Source organism: Leptinotarsa decemlineata, unplaced genomic scaffold (assembly GCF_025532065.1).
Source record: "Leptinotarsa decemlineata unplaced genomic scaffold, Ldec_3_MD MMD2_tig00000035_RagTag_RagTag, whole genome shotgun sequence".
Classification (NCBI taxonomy): Eukaryota; Metazoa; Arthropoda; class Insecta; order Coleoptera; family Chrysomelidae; genus Leptinotarsa; species Leptinotarsa decemlineata.
In genome coordinates, this window is record NW_027412540.1 from 27,839,889 (window position 1) to 27,859,245 (window position 19,357).

At 36.6% G+C, this 19,357-nt stretch overlaps 1 protein-coding gene and 1 non-coding gene across 2 annotated transcripts in view; one reads left to right on the top strand and one right to left on the bottom strand.

The window, feature by feature from the left end:
- Positions 1 to 19,357, top strand: part of LOC111518193 (otoferlin) — a 142,966-nt gene that overhangs the window by 71,367 nt on the left and 52,242 nt on the right. Inside the window, exons 13-15 of the mRNA XM_074172194.1 lie at positions 462 to 755; positions 4,493 to 4,683; positions 9,012 to 9,209. Of these exons, the coding sequence (XP_074028295.1) occupies positions 462 to 755; positions 4,493 to 4,683; positions 9,012 to 9,209 (683 nt within the window). The remainder of the gene's footprint in view (positions 1 to 461; positions 756 to 4,492; positions 4,684 to 9,011; positions 9,210 to 19,357) is intronic.
- TRNAG-GCC (transfer RNA glycine (anticodon GCC)) lies at positions 2,980 to 3,050 on the bottom strand. The gene has a single exon. It is a non-coding gene; the product is annotated as a tRNA-Gly (tRNA).

Here is a 19,357-nt window from a genome sequence, read left to right on the forward strand (position 1 = left end):
GTAAGTCTCCACCACATCCCCAATGTAGGCTGTCATCAGTGATTCCGAGAACATAAAGTCGGCGATTCCGTTGAATTTATCGACAAATAAACCAAGAGGGCGCTAAGCAGTATTTTCTCTAATAAAAGTCGCATCGTCACGTGCAGCACGTCAAATTGAAGAAAAGGAAATGTAGAAATCATCGACAAAGAAAGAACAAAGATGGTGCCCCTGCACCATCTTTGTTCTTTCTTGCAGTGCCACTGCAAGCGGCACTGATCCGCTTTATCTATCAGTATATATACCGCGACACAGCAAAATAAACATTCATAGAGATTTAGAGCTACAAAAACTCATGGCATTAAAACAGCCAAATGACTCTTATTCTCGTTAACCCACTAGCATTTGCAGAATTGATATATATTCTCCAGTTCCGGAGACATTTCATGTGGGAATTACAGGTGGGATATATCAATTTACAGGTGTGTCATACAGGGCGAGACTTCTAGTTTCGATAAGAACAGAAATAACCGACAATATAGACTTATCGCCCGCAGCCGTAGAGCTTGAACCGACTGTTCCCGTCAACGAGGCTTCCTACGCCAAAAACGAAGAGTTTTTTCTATTTGCTACCATCCTAGAAGCATCCATGATCGACAAGAAGCTTGGCGATAAACCCGTCTATTTCGAAATCAGCATTGGGAATGCCGGGAATGCGATAGACGGTCATAATGAGTCAGCAAGAGAGCATTATGATTCTGATAGTGACGAGCTAGGTGAGTCTAATACTTTTATAGATTAGCTATTGAACATTGTCATATGAGTTAAGATTACTGTTGTCTCCGAATCTGCCAAAAACATTTGAATAAAGGCAAAATTAGGTAATTGAAATTAACAAATTGAAAAATTTGAAAATTGCGTCATTAAGATATGGAAATGGTTAATATAAAGTACTCTATACAATACATCGATTGGAGTTAAAATTATAATTATCATTATTTATTTGTTTATTCCCAAGAAACTACAATGGTTTACACAGAGAACTATTGATACAAGGAATATTCACACATAAATATATAACTTCAAACAAAAAAAATAAACAAATATGATTAAGTAATTTAATAAAAACAAATAGCTCTTAAATGCTATTTTGCATTTTTCTGCGTTGGAAAATTGTTAATTGTCATTTTATTTAGAAAATGGTTTACAAATAATCCTGAAACATTAGGCTCAATAGATTCACTCTGAAAATACCGAATTGCACACACACACTATGAATTTCATTGATTCTGCATAACATTAGGACGAGTGGCATTTCGATCCCAATTCACGAACAATTCCCTTCAATTTACTTCAAAATGAAATTTCTCGCTTGGGAAATAATTTCATCAGTTTGGAATGCGAGAAACTTTGACAGATACGAGTACGAGTATGACGGCAATTGAAATTTCCAGTACAGTACGAGTTTGGAAAATCTAACTCTATGCCTCTGAGAAGCGCGAACGATAAAGAGAGATTGGTAACTGTCCGCTACCAACTTTTATCAGGAAGTAAAATGGGAAAAGAATTTTGAATTAAATAAATTCGGCAAGTGTTGACAACTACACATATACCAGTAGGGAACAGGAAACCCAATTCTTCCTTTCGTACAGGTGGAAAATAATTGAAACAGAATGAGTGATATATAATTGCAAATAACAGATACGTACATTCTCATCAGAGAAATTGAATAAACTCACAACCAATAATTGACAGATAATTGAATGCATAGTTACTAGAAATGATTATGAAACGTAGCAGGTGGAAAATCTACAAAACATTGCTTGCAATACTGATAATAACATACCCAATATAAAGGTACAAACAATTCATATAAAATTTCCGAATATTGGTTGCCCAAAGATTATAATATGATTTTTCTCCTACTGTTGATACATGATTCCGAATAGATTACCAATGTTCATCCCAATAATCCTGATCCGATGCAGTGTCGCTATCCTCATCATGTAAATCATACACGATGATGTCTTTTATGACGAGATTTCCATTGCTCGGATAAAAACTGTTCAAAAAAATCATCGCAATATTGCATTACATCGTTGTACTTGAAAAAGAAATCTTTATTTGCCACGTAATCTTTCAGTGTAGCCCAAACCAACTCAATTGCATTCAAATCCGGGTGATAGACCTAATCTATTTCATACCGCTTGCATTTTGGCTTGTAGTTGTTTATAACGACATATAATTCAGGTTTCAGCGTGTTTTTTTGCGAACAGAATATTCCTCTCTGATAACCATTATTGAATATCGGCTTCTTTGGTCAATTTACTCATTATTATATGGTGCAACTTCTATGAAAACAGGAGGATCTTCTTGCTAATAGTTCAACAGCTAATCCTTTATCTCTCTCCTTCTCCATTCTCATTATTCCAGTATTCTTTCATTTTCCTTTGTTTTTCTTCCATCTCTTCTTTATTTTTCTCATCTTGTAATTTTATTTCTTCACTTGTTACTCCGGTTAACGTGTTTTATTTCCTTTTCACTTCTAATTGTATTATTCCTTCCTTTTATTTTTCATTTCTCGTTTTCTTATTGTTTTCTTGTTGCTTCAGTATCATCTCTCAACATTTCTTTGTTCATTTTCTCCGTTCAATTAGTTATTTTTTCTGTGTGAACGTTGTTCTTGTATTCACTACATACAAAATGAATCGGTTTCCATCTCTTCTCAGTCAATTTTATCATCGCTTTAGCAGTATCAAATTTCTGAAATTTCTCATAAGTGGGAACTCTGTAAATTAACAATTTTCTGTTCAAAAATTCTGAATTACAAAAACTTTTAATCTTTCATTTCATCAAATTATTTCACTTGTTTCACTGTTTTTCTTCGCTTGCCATTATTGCCAAATGTAACTCTACACTAACCGCTCTCTAAGTTAAAAAAAAAGTTTGTTAAACACTTCATAATCCATTGTGGATTAAGAAAAAAATAAAAATTTATTTTGCATCGGCCGGGAATCGAACCCGGGCCGCCCGCGTGGCAGGCGAGCATTCTACCACTGAACCACCGATGCTTGTTATTTGATATTGGCAACAAACTAGTTTTTCCTAAATCGACTGATTACCAGTCCGTGCAAAGCTTATTGTTAAATCATCTGAAAATGGAATTTTCAACAGGTGATGATCGACTGTATTGTCAAACATGCGCCAAACTAACTGACTGTTATAAGGAAACAAGTATAGCTGAGGAACCAGTCAATTTAATAATAACACTGATGATTTTCAAACAAGACTCAACCTCTAACGGAAGCAAGAAACTCTTTGGAAGGTTCGAAATAGATAAACATTTCAACCTAGCAGACCACTGTTATAATATTCATGCAGTCATGAAACGGACTGGTTTAAGTTTGACGATAGTCGTGTCACGAAGTGTTCTGGCGATGCATTGAATTTATTAGATCCTCTGGAGACACCCTACATTTTGTTTTATGAGAGAGAGGACATTGTTACATCAAGATCTTCAGATGATGTGGTACTGCAGGTTTTTCCGGGTTTTCCTGCAGCTGAAAAAGCAAATACGCCACTGGAATCAATGAAGTCGCCCCGGAGCGCCAATTAATTTTTATTGTTGTATTTACTTTATTTTTATCGTTGTTTTAATAAAAATTTCAGAGGTGAAAATTAAGATAATTTTTTATAATGTAAATAACAAAACAAAAAACATTAATGTCAATGTAAGAGATATTCAAAATGTTTCCCGTTCTATTCTCAAATTTTGTAACGTTATTCAACTTTTTTTAAAAAAGCTTAGTCGAGTTTGATTTGTCTACAATACTTTCGATGTACTCTCCTAAGAAGCCAGATGACCTCAGATCAGGTAATCGTGCTGGCCATGCCAGCATCAATCCCCGCCTGCGTATCAACTTATTTGGAAATATTAGTTTGAAGTACTGCCGGATATTTATTTATTTGTGGATTTGCTGGTTCAGGATATAGTTTTGTCAAATTTGTGCAAGTATCAACCTTTTTAGGGCATTGCATGTGTTATTCTCTCCTCCAGTGAGGATTTTTTCTATATTTTCTATAACGGGAACTCCTGTCCTCAAGGATAAGGGTTTGAAAAGGGGTTGAAGCATTTTCGGCGAAGAAATTGATTTTTGAAAATGAAGATCGACCTGTTAGACATTTTTTCAAAAAATATCACTCTCATGACAGGTAGAATTGGAACCTCCAACATGAAATGAATCTAAAAAACACCTTTCTCACAACACAAATCAATCACTGTCTTCGACAAGCTTTTTGCTAACCAAGTAACCATCACCAGGAGATGAGTTGCACTGATGATGCTAACTTAGTTAGCGAAACGAGCGCCATGAGACAGTGCTTTGATTCTCGTGGAATCTAGACTGAATTGAATCCACGAATTTGTCAAATAGAGTAAATGTGTAGCTTTGCGAAATTCCTCATCAAATAATGAAATATCGGACCGCAGCTAATCAATTTGGTGTAATTACAGAGACAGTGTCCTGCGACAGCGCGTCTTGGCAAAGCACTACATCACCATCTAAGCCAATGACACATGACAAGATTTATTACTTTTTACCCTACTGGGACAACAAGCCCTGCATGCACATCAGATCCGTTTGGGCGGATTACAGGAGAAGGATGTACAACTCGAACCTTATCGCTAAGCTGGCTGAGAAATTCGTGAGTATCTCTCGTCACATAATGAGAGTTCAGTAGTTCATTCCTGAGAATTATTACCGGGCAGTTTGCCGCATTTTATGATTTAGAGAGTATACTTTCTTTTCTTCGACACTTTATCAATAGAACCAATCTCATTTCTCGATATGTATTCTGTTTTCTTTTTATTTCAACAAAATTATCATTTCAGTTCCTCATGAGCTCTTTATTATATTTACATAGAGATCTACTCAACACATTATTCGTAAATCATAGGTCTTGTACAGGGTAGACTATAATATTGAACGATATAACTGCGGTACAATTCAATTTTAAAGAAAGATGTACTATTAGGTAATTTCTTTACAGAATACCTGTTGCTGGAAAATACACAGGAAAGCCTCTGAGACACAACTGAAAACTGACTTAGAGATTTAAAAAATGGATTCCATAGGCTTGGAGGTGGCAGCAGATCGGTTATTTAGAGCGATTATCTCAACGAGCAATGTTAGCCTAGGATAAAAACGATTTATGTGATGATTGTCAGACCAATGATCACTTATGGTGCAATTGCCTGGTGGCCAAAGGCTCAGGCAAAGCTCTCCGGCTCACAGAGACAGGCTTGTCTGGCCATCAGTACCGTCAGGGACCATGAAGATACTTCTAGATCTACCTCCTCTTCAATTTTTTCTGGAGAGAGAGGCTAGATGGACTACATGTAGACTTGTTGTGCACATGGCCAATTGCACAAATCAATTCAATGCAGAGTGCAACAGACTGTTGGTTGACACTGGAAGTCACACCATTCTGGAAATGACCTGTGACTTTATGCATCCAACTGTTGACTACGAACTGCCTTATAAAGTTCTGTTCCCAAGTAGAGAGGACTAGACCAGTAACTATCTGCTCCATTAAGAGCAGATAGTTACTGGTTCACAGATGGATCACCTTCAGATTCTGGTGCAGGTGTTTTCAGTTCGCAGACTCAGGCCAGAGATATCAACCTGCCTAGGAACCTATGCGACTGTCTTTCAAGCGAAAATTTACGTTATTGAATTATGTGTGGAGAGATTGGAAAAGTCCAACCTCATACACAAGTCAATAAAAATATTCTCGGACAGTCAAGCGGCGTTGGAAGCTCTTGGCTCCTACCGAGCAACGTCCAAATTGGTAGCAAATTGCCAAAAACGACTCTCCTCGATAGGAACACTTAACAGATCTCTGTCTGGATTCTTGGCCATTCTGACCTGGAAGGCAATGAGGTTGCTGCAAAGGAGAGTGCTGCAAGCAGCTTTATGGGACCAGAACCTGTCATTGACATTGCTTTAGGCTATGTCAAACAAAAATTGAATACCTGGATGGCAGGAAGATTTATGGACTTCTGGCAGAATCTTCCAGGATTGGCTCACTCCAAGGCGTTTATTCACACTTCGAAGCTGTAGTCCAACCAAACAGTTGTTGGACTACAGTAGGGATGAACTACTGGTCAGAAATCGCCAATATATTACTTGAGTCCTAGAATCATTCAAAACTAGGGACCCCTGAAAGGATGTCCAGACAGTACTAGCTGTTGGTACCACATAAAGTGGTGGAGAAGAATAGATGGACCGTAAACTAATTCGAATCATATAACTAGCCAGAACCAGATGACAAATATTTCAAATTGATTACTTCCTTCTTTTCTCTGGAAGATTCCCTCATCCTTTTTTTTTGTATCAAGATGGAGTAGTACAAAGCCAAAAACTTTCTTTCACAAAAATGAATCACTCTAAAAATATAACCCCTTCATTTCAAATAAGATTCCTCTTGGCTGTATACCAGTGAGGATGACAGTGTTCCATGTAAGTGCAATTTGTTACCATTCATTCTACAACGAATGTTTGAAATACAAACTGAGTTGAGAAAAGTATCTTCTGTATAATTCAGTGTTCATATAGAAGTATTTGTGACAAAAGAATTTTTTCTTTCGTGTAATTCAATGTTTATATGAAAGTAGCTGTTTCAGGAGGACTTTCTTTCAGTTTGTGTCTGAAAGTTACTTCTTTGCATGATCTACACATCCATGTATAGAGTTACTTATTTTCAAATTGATTACTTCCTTTTTTTTTGGAAGATTTCCTCATCCTTTTTTTTTGTATCAAGATCAAGCCAAAAACTTTCTTTTCCAAAAATTAATTACTCCTAAAAATATAACCCCTTCATTACAAATATCAAGTAATGCTGTGAAGAGAATGACGGTTTCTACTTCCCCAAATGTATATAATTCAGAGCGAATTCATTTCTAAAACGCATACCTAAGATATGGAAATTGTTGAGAGACATTTTCAGACAGGATTCCGGGAAGACTTCGACACCAGTCAGTTTCATGATATGCATCGAAGACATTACAAAATCTACATGACAAGTATATAAGCGGCAGCACTAGCTTGTCTTTCTCTAATGGCGCTTTTCCAAAAGGACTAAAATGTGGGAAAGTGATTCCAGTTCACAAAAAAAAAATCGAAATAATTTGGAAAATTACAGACCAGTAATGATACCTTTCGGTTTTCAAAAACTATTCGAATACTCTTTTCTGGACCGTCTTATAACATTTATTGAAAAATTTGAAATTATAACCGAATCATAAAATATAACCGAATCATAAAAAATCGTACGCAGTATGTTAGTATAGCCCAAAACGATGGCAGCAAGACTCAGAAGGTCAACTCACAACTGAGAACTATTGAGAGAAGTGTTCCTCAGGGGTCAATATTAGGGCCTGTGCTATTCATATTGTATGTGACAGATATAGATCAGAATATCAATTTAGGCAAGTACATTACATATGCAGATGATTTTTCACTGACAATATCAGCTCCTACAACATCGGAAATAGAAAAGGTGGGCACTGATGTAATGAAAAAAATTAGTAACTATTTCAATGGAATGTTGATAAGACAACGTTATATAGATTTCATAACAAACAGAAAGCAAGTGAATGACAGGCCCTTATTAAGCTCTAATAAAGGGACAATGAAATTTCTAGGGCTTTATATTGATGAGCACCTTGACTGAAAGGCACACTGTGGACTTATTATTGCCAACCTTCACTCAATGAATCACTTAGTCAGGAACATGCGTAATCTTTTAACCAGAAAACAGTTGATAACTCTTTATTCCGCTCATATAGACTCCCAACTTAGATATGGCATTTTATTGTGGGGTATGCCAACTAGGTATGCTGAGGTGTTTCTAGTACAAAAAAAGATTGTTCGCTGCTTGGCAGGGGTGTCTAGCTCTCATTCATGTAGACAATTGTTTCCAAACTTAGGTATATTGACAACAACATGTGTTTATATATATGAAGCATGTATGTATGTTTTCCTAAACAAAAACAAATTCAATAATTGTGATAACGTGCACAATTATCATACGAGAAAGGAAAAAGATATACATTTTCATACGGTCAGTTTAAAGCTGAGTAATCAATCAATCAATTTATTCATTGTAAATGAAACATTACAACGTCGTTATTTCCTTAGTATTAAAATTAAAATACAATAATCAATCTCCAAATAGCATGGGCACTAGATTATTCAATAATCTTCCACCTCAAATAAAAGGACAGGAAAGTTTACATATTTTAAAAAAATTATTGAAACAGTTTCTATTGTGAAAATGTTACTATTCAGTTGCTGACTATCTCAATGAATAAACGTATGTAATCGTTTTGAATTGTTGAATTTTTTAAGTAGGCGTATGTATTATGTATTTTTATATATTCTTATTGGTGTAGTGTTATGACCACTTTCAATGCAATCTTTAGGATTAAGAAAGAATAAAGGAGTTACAAAAAGCTACCATATGAAATATAATGGAATGAAGTGAAATAAAATACAATGAAATAAAGGAAAATGAAATAAAATAAAAGGAAATAATATACGATAAAATGATAAAAAATAAAATGAAATAGAACAGAATAAAAAATAGATTAAAATAAAATACAAGTAAATGAAATTTGAAATACCAAATATTTGAGAAACTGTTATTTCTGCCAGGAATACGTTACTATCATTGAATTTCAATTCCATCGAATAAATAAAAGGCATTCTAACAGCATTCCGTAACAAAAAAATATACCTCCAACTCATTTGAAATATTAACGAGCTTCCCTCAGCAAGATAATTGGAAAACAAACCGGTTTTACTCATAATTCCCCGTTCTGTAATTTACTGATACATTCCTCCACACATCCCATTCCACCTTAATAATTCATAAGAGATACATTCTCCTTTGTGTTCCAATTCGAGTCTTGAAACGGAAGCAACTCTCCCGCATGCCAAACTTCCTGAAAAGTTACATTTTGCTTGCAGGAAGACGGCCTCACAGAAGTAAATACCTCAATAGAGGCGGACGATCCGAACGTGGAAGTTCATCTGAAGCAAGTTTTAGAGGACCTCTCAACGGGATGCGGAAAATACGTCACGATCTCCAAAGCCTCGATGACAGGCCCGGGCACAGGAAAAACGAAACTGGATAAGGAACACTTGAAGTTGTGTCAGAGAGAGATTGTGAGTGTTTATTTGAATTATACACAATATCAGTGAAGAATTGGATACGAGAATCGATTTATTACCATCATTAGCTCAGTTCATATTAATGCAGCAATCGATGTGTATTCAACAATTTAGAAGAATATATTTATCGCTAACTGTATAAGTACTTTTGCACCATACAACAGAAAACTAAGAATTGAACAGAGGCAAAACATTTTTCAAAAGGTTTCAGATTAATTTAAAATTTAATATAAATATACGGTAATATATTTATCAATATGGTTAAATATGTTCTGAAGGGTATAAATATTCATAAAATACTAATGAATTCTCGATATGCACTCAAATTGTTGGAATTCGTTCGATAAATTCAATTTATTCGCGCTCCATTGAGATTTCAGGTTTTCTGAAATGATAGCATTTTCAAAAATGATATTCGAATGATTCTAATAAAAATTTCATAATCACCAATTAAAAACGTTACAGAAAAGCTAGATCACAGATAGACGTAAGTGTTTTCCTGAAGGCTACCACTTCAAAACGTGTTACTCTACTCTACTCTACTTAATCTACTTTGCAGCAATGTGAAATAAAAGTGAAGCAATATATTTGACTGTGATGCGACACTTTATGTGACTTTTCTCCATCCTTCCACAACATACGCAGATGAATACAAACATCCAAACGTTCACATCGCTTACACGGAAACGTCTGAAACTAATGGTGATTCCTAGCCGCAATTCGTATATCTGATGACGTCACTCCTCCATCCGCTGAACCACTTCTTTGAGTTTGTTTTCTGAAGCATACAATTCACTAAGAGATATTTGACACTATTTTCCAAATTATCTGTCTTGATAGAATAAAGTGGCAATGATCGTAATTTTCCTACGTTTTGTGCACACAAAAATAATACCAAGTCGCCAAGAACGGGGACCCACTTTTTAGTTACAAGTTGAATTTTTGGAGAATCTTCGACATCCAGCTCAGACTGTAAGAATTGGCGAAGGCGTGCAATAGTGTCCTCGGTATAGATAATGGTGAACGCAAAAGGATAAACCGTTGGGTTGCATTTATATTTGTGCACAAAATCTTTTTAACCACTCGTTATATCAACTCAAAAATAATACAATTCGCCGAGAACGGGAACCCACGTTTTGTTACAAGTTGAATTTTTGGGGAATCTTCGCATCCAGCTCAGACTGTAAGAATTGGCGAAGGCGTACAATGGTGTCCCGACACTTTATCTGTCATTATCTTTTTTAATAGAATTAAGTGGCAATGATCGTATTGCACAGTCGAAAAATTAGTTTTCCTACGTTTTGTGCACACAAAAATAATACCAAGTCGCCACTTTTTAGTTACTAGTTGAATTTTTGGAAAATCTTCGACATCCAGCTCAGACTGTAAGAATTGGCGAAGGCGTGCAATAGTGTCCTCGATATACATAATGGTCAACGCAAAAGGATAAACAGTACGGTTGCATTTATATTTGTGTACAAAATATTTTTAACCACTCGTTATATCAACTCAAAAATAAATACAATTCGCCGAGAACGGAAACCCACGTTTTGTTACAAGTTGAATTTTTGGGGAATCTTCGCATCCAGCTCAGACTGTAAGAATTGGCGAAGGCGTACAATGGTGTCCCGACACTTTATCTGTCATTATCTTTTTTGATAGAATTAAGTGGCAATGATCATATTGCACAGTCGAAAAATTAGTTTTCCTACGTTTTGTGCACACAAAAATAATACCAAGTCGCCACTTTTTAGTTACAAGTTGAATTTTTGGAGAATCTTCGACATCCAGCTCAGACTGTAAGAATTGGCGAAGGCGTGCAATAGTGTCCTCGGTATACATAATGGTGAACGCAAAAGGATAAACCGTACGGTTGCATTTATATTTGTGCACAAAATATTTTTAACCACTCGTTATATCAACTCAAAAATAATACAATTCGCCGAGAACGGGAACCCACGTTTTGTTACAAGTTGAATTTTTGGAGAATCTTCGACATCCAGCTCAGACTGTAAGAATTGGCGAAGGCGTACAATGGTGTCCTCGGTATACATAATGGTGAACGCAAAAGGATAAACCGTTGGGTTGCATTTATATTTGTGCACAAAATCTTTTTAACCACTCGTTATATCAACTCAAAAATAATACAATTCGCCGAGAACGAAAAACCAATTCTTGTTACAAGTTGAATTTTTGGAGAATCTTCGACATCCAGCTCAGACTGTAAGAATTGGCGAAGGCGTGCAATAGTGTCCTCGATATACATAATGGTCAACGCAAAAGGATAAACAGTACGGTTGCATTTATATTTGTGTACAAAATATTTTTAACCACTCGTTATATCAACTCAAAAATAAATACAATTCGCCGAGAACGGAAACCCACGTTTTGTTACAAGTTGAATTTTTGGGGAATCTTCGCATCCAGCTCAGACTGTAAGAATTGGCGAAGGCGTACAATGGTGTCCCGACACTTTATCTGTCATTATCTTTTTTAATAGAATTAAGTGGCAATGATCGTATTGCACAGTCGAAAAATTAGTTTTCCTACGTTTTGTGCACACAAAAATAATACCAAGTCGCCACTTTTTAGTTACTAGTTGAATTTTTGGAGAATCTTCGACATCCAGCTCAGACTGTAAGAATTGGCGAAGGCGTGCAATAGTGTCCTCGATATACATAATGGTCAACGCAAAAGGATAAACAGTACGGTTGCATTTATATTTGTGTACAAAATATTTTTAACCACTCGTTATATCAACTCAAAAATAAATACAATTCGCCGAGAACGGAAACCCACGTTTTGTTACAAGTTGAATTTTTGGGGAATCTTCGCATCCAGCTCAGACTGTAAGAATTGGCGAAGGCGTACAATGGTGTCCCGACACTTTATCTGTCATTATCTTTTTTAATAGAATTAAGTGGCAATGATCGTATTGCACAGTCGAAAAATTAGTTTTCCTACGTTTTGTGCACACAAAAATAATACCAAGTCGCCACTTTTTAGTTACTAGTTGAATTTTTGGAGAATCTTCGACATCCAGCTCAGACTGTAAGAATTGGCGAAGGCGTGCAATAGTGTCCTCGGTATACATAATGGTGAACGCAAAAGGATAAACCGTACGGTTGCATTTATATTTGTGCACAAAATATTTTTAACCACTCGTTATATCAACTCAAAAATAATACAATTCGCCGAGAACGGGAACCCACGTTTTGTTACAAGTTGAATTTTTGGAGAATCTTCGACAACCAGCTCAGACTGTAAGAATTGGCGAAGGCGTACAATAGTGTCCTCGATATACATAATGGTGAACGCAAAAGGATAAACCGTACGGTTGCATTTATATTTGTGCACGAAATATTTTTATCACTCGTTATATCAACTCAAAATTAATACAATTCGCCGAGAACGGAAACCCACGTTTTGTTACAAGTTGAATTTTTGGGGAATCTTCGCATCCAGCTCAGACTGTTAGAATTGGCGAAGGCGTACAATGGTGTCCCGACACTTTATCTGTCATTATCTTTTTTGATAGAATTAAGTGGCAATGATCGTATTGCACAGTCGAAAAATTAGTTTTCCTACGTTTTGTGCACACAAAAATAATACCAAGTCGCCACTTTTTAGTTACAAGTTGAATTTTTGGAGAATCTTCGACATCCAGCTCAGACTGTAAGAATTGGCGAAGGCGTGCAATAGTGTCCTCGGTATACATAATGGTGAACGCAAAAGGATAAACCGTACGGTTGCATTTATATTTGTGCACAAAATATTTTTAACCACTCGTTATATCAACTCAAAAATAATACAATTCGCCGAGAACGGGAACCCACGTTTTGTTACAAGTTGAATTTTTGGAGAATCTTCGACAACCAGCTCAGACTGTAAGAATTGGCGAAGGCGTACAATAGTGTCCTCGATATACATAATGGTGAACGCAAAAGGATAAACCGTACGGTTGCATTTATATTTGTGCACAAAATATTTTTATCACTCGTTATATCAACTCAAAATTAATACAATTCGCCGAGAACGGAAACCCACGTTTTGTTACAAGTTGAATTTTTGGGGAATCTTCGCATCCAGCTCAGACTGTAAGAATTGGCGAAGGCGTACAATGGTGTCCCGACACTTTATCTGTCATTATCTTTTTTGATAGAATTAAGTGGCAATGATCGTATTGCACAGTCGAAAAATTAGTTTTCCTACGTTTTGTGCACACAAAAATAATACCAAGTCGCCACTTTTTAGTTACAAGTTGAATTTTTGGAGAATCTTCGACATCCAGCTCAGACTGTAAGAATTGGCGAAGGCGTGCAATAGTGTCCTCGGTATACATAATGGTGAACGCAAAAGGATAAACCGTACGGTTGCATTTATATTTGTGCACAAAATATTTTTAACCACTCGTTATATCAACTCAAAAATAATACAATTCGCCGAGAACGGGAACCCACGTTTTGTTACAAGTTGAATTTTTGGAGAATCTTCGACATCCAGCTCAGACTGTAAGAATTGGCGAAGGCGTGCAATAGTGTCCTCGATATACATAATGGTGAACGCAAAAGGATAAACCGTACGGTTGCATTTATATTTGTGCACAAAATATTTTTATCACTCGTTATATCAACTCAAAATTAATACAATTCGCCGAGAACGGGAACCCACGTTTTGTTACAAGTTGAATTTTTGGAGAATCTTCGACATCCAGCTCAGACTGTAAGAATTGGCGAAGGCGTGCAATAATGTCCTCGGTATACATAATGGTGAACGCAAAAGGATAAACCGTACGGTTGCATTTATATTTGTGCACAAAATATTTTTATCACTCGTTATATCAACTCAAAAATAATACAATTCGCCGAGAACGGGAACCCAGTTCTTGTTACAAGTTGAATTTTTGGAGAACCATCGACATCCAGCTCAGACTGTAAGAATTGGCGAAGGCGTACAATGGTGTCCTCGGTATACATAATGGTGAACGCAAAAGGATAAACCGTTGGGTTGCATTTATATTTGTGCACAAAATCTTTTTAACCACTCGTTATATCAACTCAAAAATAATACAATTCGCCGAGAACGAAAAACCAATTCTTGTTACAAGTTGAATTTTTGGAGAATCTTCGACATCCAGCTCAGACTGTAAGAATTGGCGAAGGCGTACAATGGTGTCCCGACACTTTATCTGTCATTATCTTTTTTGATAGAATTAAGTGGCAATGATCGTATTGCACAGTCGAAAAATTAGTTTTCCTACGTTTTGTGCACACAAAAATAATACCAAGTCGCCACTTTTTAGTTACAAGTTGAATTTTTGGAGAATCTTCGACATTCAGCTCGGACTGTAAGAATTGGCGAAGGCGTGCAATAGTTTCCTCGGTATACATAATGGTGAACGCAAAAGGATAAACCGTTGGGTTGCATTTATATTTGTGCACAAAATCTTTTTAATCACTCGTTATATCAACTCAAAAATAATACAATTCGCCGAGAACGGGAACCCACGTTTTGTTACAAGTTGAATTTTTGGGAAATCTTCGCATCCAGCTCAGACTGTAAGAATTGGCGAAGGCGTGCAATAGTGCCCTCGGTATACATAATGGTGAACGCAAAAGGATAAACCGTTGGGTTGCATTTATATTTGTGCACAAAATCTTTTTAACCACTCGTTATATCAACTCAAAAATAATACAATTCGCCGAGAACGGGAACCCACGTTTTGTTACAAGTTGAATTTTTGGAGAATCTTCGACAACCAGCTCAGACTGTAAGAATTGGCGAAGGCGTACAATAGTGTCCTCGATATACATAATGGTGAACGCAAAAGGATAAACCGTACGGTTGCATTTATATTTGTGCACAAAATATTTTTATCACTCGTTATATCAACTCAAAATTAATACAATTCGCCGAGAACGGAAACCCACGTTTTGTTACAAGTTGAATTTTTGGGGAATCTTCGCATCCAGCTCAGACTGTAAGAATTGGCGAAGGCCTACAATGGTGTCCCGACACTTTATCTGTCATTATCTTTTTTGATAGAATTAAGTGGCAATGATCGTATTGCACAGTCGAAAAATTAGTTTTCCTACGTTTTGTGCACACAAAAATAATACCAAGTCGCCACTTTTTAGTTACAAGTTGAATTTTTGGAGAATCTTCGACATTCAGCTCGGACTGTAAGAATTGGCGAAGGCGTGCAATAGTTTCCTCGGTATACATAATGGTGAACGCAAAAGGATAAACCGTTGGGTTGCATTTATATTTGTGCACAAAATCTTTTTAATCACTCGTTATATCAACTCAAAAATAATACAATTCGCCGAGAACGGGAACCCACGTTTTGTTACAAGTTGAATTTTTGGGAAATCTTCGCATCCAGCTCAGACTGTAAGAATTGGCGAAGGCGTGCAATAGTGCCCTCGGTATACATAATGGTGAACGCAAAAGGATAAACCGTTGGGTTGCATTTATATTTGTGCACAAAATCTTTTTAACCACTCGTTATATCAACTCAAAAATAATACAATTCGCCGAGAACGGGAACCCACGTTTTGTTACAAGTTGAATTTTTGGAGAATCTTCGACAACCAGCTCAGACTGTAAGAATTGGCGAAGGCGTACAATAGTGTCCTCGATATACATAATGGTGAACGCAAAAGGATAAACCGTACGGTTGCATTTATATTTGTGCACAAAATATTTTTATCACTCGTTATATCAACTCAAAATTAATACAATTCGCCGAGAACGGAAACCCACGTTTTGTTACAAGTTGAATTTTTGGGGAATCTTCGCATCCAGCTCAGACTGTAAGAATTGGCGAAGGCCTACAATGGTGTCCCGACACTTTATCTGTCATTATCTTTTTTGATAGAATTAAGTGGCAATGATCGTATTGCACAGTCGAAAAATTAGTTTTCCTACGTTTTGTGCACACAAAAATAATACCAAGTCGCCACTTTTTAGTTACAAGTTGAATTTTTGGAGAATCTTCGACATTCAGCTCGGACTGTAAGAATTGGCGAAGGCGTGCAATAGTTTCCTCGGTATACATAATGGTGAACGCAAAAGGATAAACCGTTGGGTTGCATTTATATTTGTGCACAAAATCTTTTTAATCACTCGTTATATCAACTCAAAAATAATACAATTCGCCGAGAACGGGAACCCACGTTTTGTTACAAGTTGAATTTTTGGGAAATCTTCGCATCCAGCTCAGACTGTAAGAATTGGCGAAGGCGTGCAATAGTGCCCTCGGTATACATAATGGTGAACGCAAAAGGATAAACCGTTGGGTTGCATTTATATTTGTGCACAAAATCTTTTTAACCACTCGTTATATCAACTCAAAAATAATACAATTCGCCGAGAACGGGAACCCACGTTTTGTTACAAGTTGAATTTTTGGAGAATCTTCGACAACCAGCTCAGACTGTAAGAATTGGCGAAGGCGTACAATAGTGTCCTCGATATACATAATGGTGAACGCAAAAGGATAAACCGTACGGTTGCATTTATATTTGTGCACAAAATATTTTTATCACTCGTTATATCAACTCAAAATTAATACAATTCGCCGAGAACGGAAACCCACGTTTTGTTACAAGTTGAATTTTTGGGGAATCTTCGCATCCAGCTCAGACTGTAAGAATTGGCGAAGGCCTACAATGGTGTCCCGACACTTTATCTGTCATTATCTTTTTTGATAGAATTAAGTGGCAATGATCGTATTGCACAGTCGAAAAATTAGTTTTCCTACGTTTTGTGCACACAAAAATAATACCAAGTCGCCACTTTTTAGTTACAAGTTGAATTTTTGGAGAATCTTCGACATCCAGCTCAGACTGTAAGAATTGGCGAAGGCGTGCAATAGTGTCCTCGGTATACATAATGGTGAACGCAAAAGGATAAACCGTACGGTTGCATTTATATTTGTGCACGAAATATTTTTAACCACTCGTTATATCAACTCAAAAATAATACAATTCGCCGAGAACGGGAACCCACGTTTTGTTACAAGTTGAATTTTTGGAGAATCTTCGACATCCAGCTCAGACTGTAAGAATTGGCGAAGGCGTACAATAGTGTCCTCGATATACATAATGGTGAACGCAAAAGGATAAACCGTACGGTTGCATTTATATTTGTGCACAAAATATTTTTATCACTCGTTATATCAACTCAAAATTAATACAATTCGCCGAGAACGGGAACCCACGTTTTGTTACAAGTTGAATTTTTGGAGAATCTTCGACATCCAACTCAGACTGTAAGAATTGGCGAAGGCGTGCAATAATGTCCTCGGTATACATAATGGTGAACGCAAAAGGATAAACCGTACGGTTGCATTTATATTTGTGCACAAAATATTTTTATCACTCGTTATATCAACTCAAAAATAATACAATTCGCCGAGAACGGGAACCCAGTTCTTGTTACAAGTTGAATTTTTGGAGAACCATCGACATCCAGCTCAGACTGTAAGAATTGGCGAAGGCGTACAATGGTGTCCTCGGTATACATAATGGTGAACGCAAAAGGATAAACCGTTGGGTTGCATTTATATTTGTGCACAAAATCTTTTTAACCACTCGTTATATCAACTCAAAAATAATACAATTCGCCGAGAACGGGAACCCACGTTTTGTTACAAGTTGAATTTTTGGGGAATCTTCGCATCCAGCTCAGACTGTAAGAATTGGCGAAGGCGTGCAATAGTGTCCTCGGTATACATAATGGTGAACGCAAAAGGATAAACCGTACGGTTGCATTTATATTTGTGCACAAAATATTTTTATCACTCGTTATATCAACTCAAAAATAATACAATTCGCCGAGAACGGGAACCCAGTTCTTGTTACAAGTTGAATTTTTGGAGAACCATCGACATCCAGCTCAGACTGTAAGAATTGGCGAAGGCGTACAATGGTGTCCTCGGTATACATAATGGTGAACGCAAAAGGATAAACCGTTGGGTTGCATTTATATTTGTGCACAAAATCTTTTTAACCACTCGTTATATCAACTCAAAAATAATACAATTCGCCGAGAACGGGAACCCAGTTCTTGTTACAAGTTGAATTTTTGGAAAATCTTCGACATCCAGCTCAGACTGTAAGAATTGGCGAAGGCGTGCAATAGTGTCCTCGATATACATAATGGTGAACGCAAAAGGATAAACCGTTGGGTTGCATTTATATTTGTGCACAAAATCTTTTTAACCACTCGTTATATCAACTCAAAAATAATACAATTCGCCGAGAACGGGAACCCAGTTCTTGTTACAAGTTGAATTTTTGGAGAACCATCGACATCCAGCTCAGACTGTAAGAATTGGCGAAGGCGTACAATGGTGTCCCGACACTTTATCTGTCATTATCTTTTTTGATAGAATTAAGTGGCAATGATCGTATTGCACAGTCGAAAAATTAGTTTTCCTACGTTTTGTGCACACAAAAATAATACCAAGTCGCCACTTTTTAGTTACAAGTTGAATTTTTGGAGAATCTTCGACATCCAGCTCAGACTGTAAGAATTGGCGAAGGCGTGCAATAGTGTCCTCGGTATACATAATGGTGAACGCAAAAGGATAAACCGTACGGTTGCATTTATATTTGTGCACAAAATATTTTTATCACTCGTTATATCAACTCAAAATTAATACAATTCGCCGAGAACGGAAACCCACGTTTTGTTACAAGTTGAATTTTTGGGGAATCTTCGCATCCAGCTCAGACTGTAAGAATTGGCGAAGGCGTACAATGGTGTCCCGACACTTTATCTGTCATTATCTTTTTTGATAGAATTAAGTGGCAATGATCGTATTGCACAGTCGAAAAATTAGTTTTCCCACGTTTTGTGCACACAAAAATAATACCAAGTCGCCACTTTTTAGTTACAAGTTGAATTTTTGGAGAATCTTCGACATCCAGCTCAGACTGTAAGAATTGGCGAAGGCGTGCAATAGTGTCCTCGATATACATAATGGTCAACGCAAAAGGATAAACAGTACGGTTGCATTTATATTTGTGTACAAAATATTTTTAACCACTCGTTATATCAACTCAAAAATAAATACAATTCGCCGAGAACGGAAACCCACGTTTTGTTACAAGTTGAATTTTTGGGGAATCTTC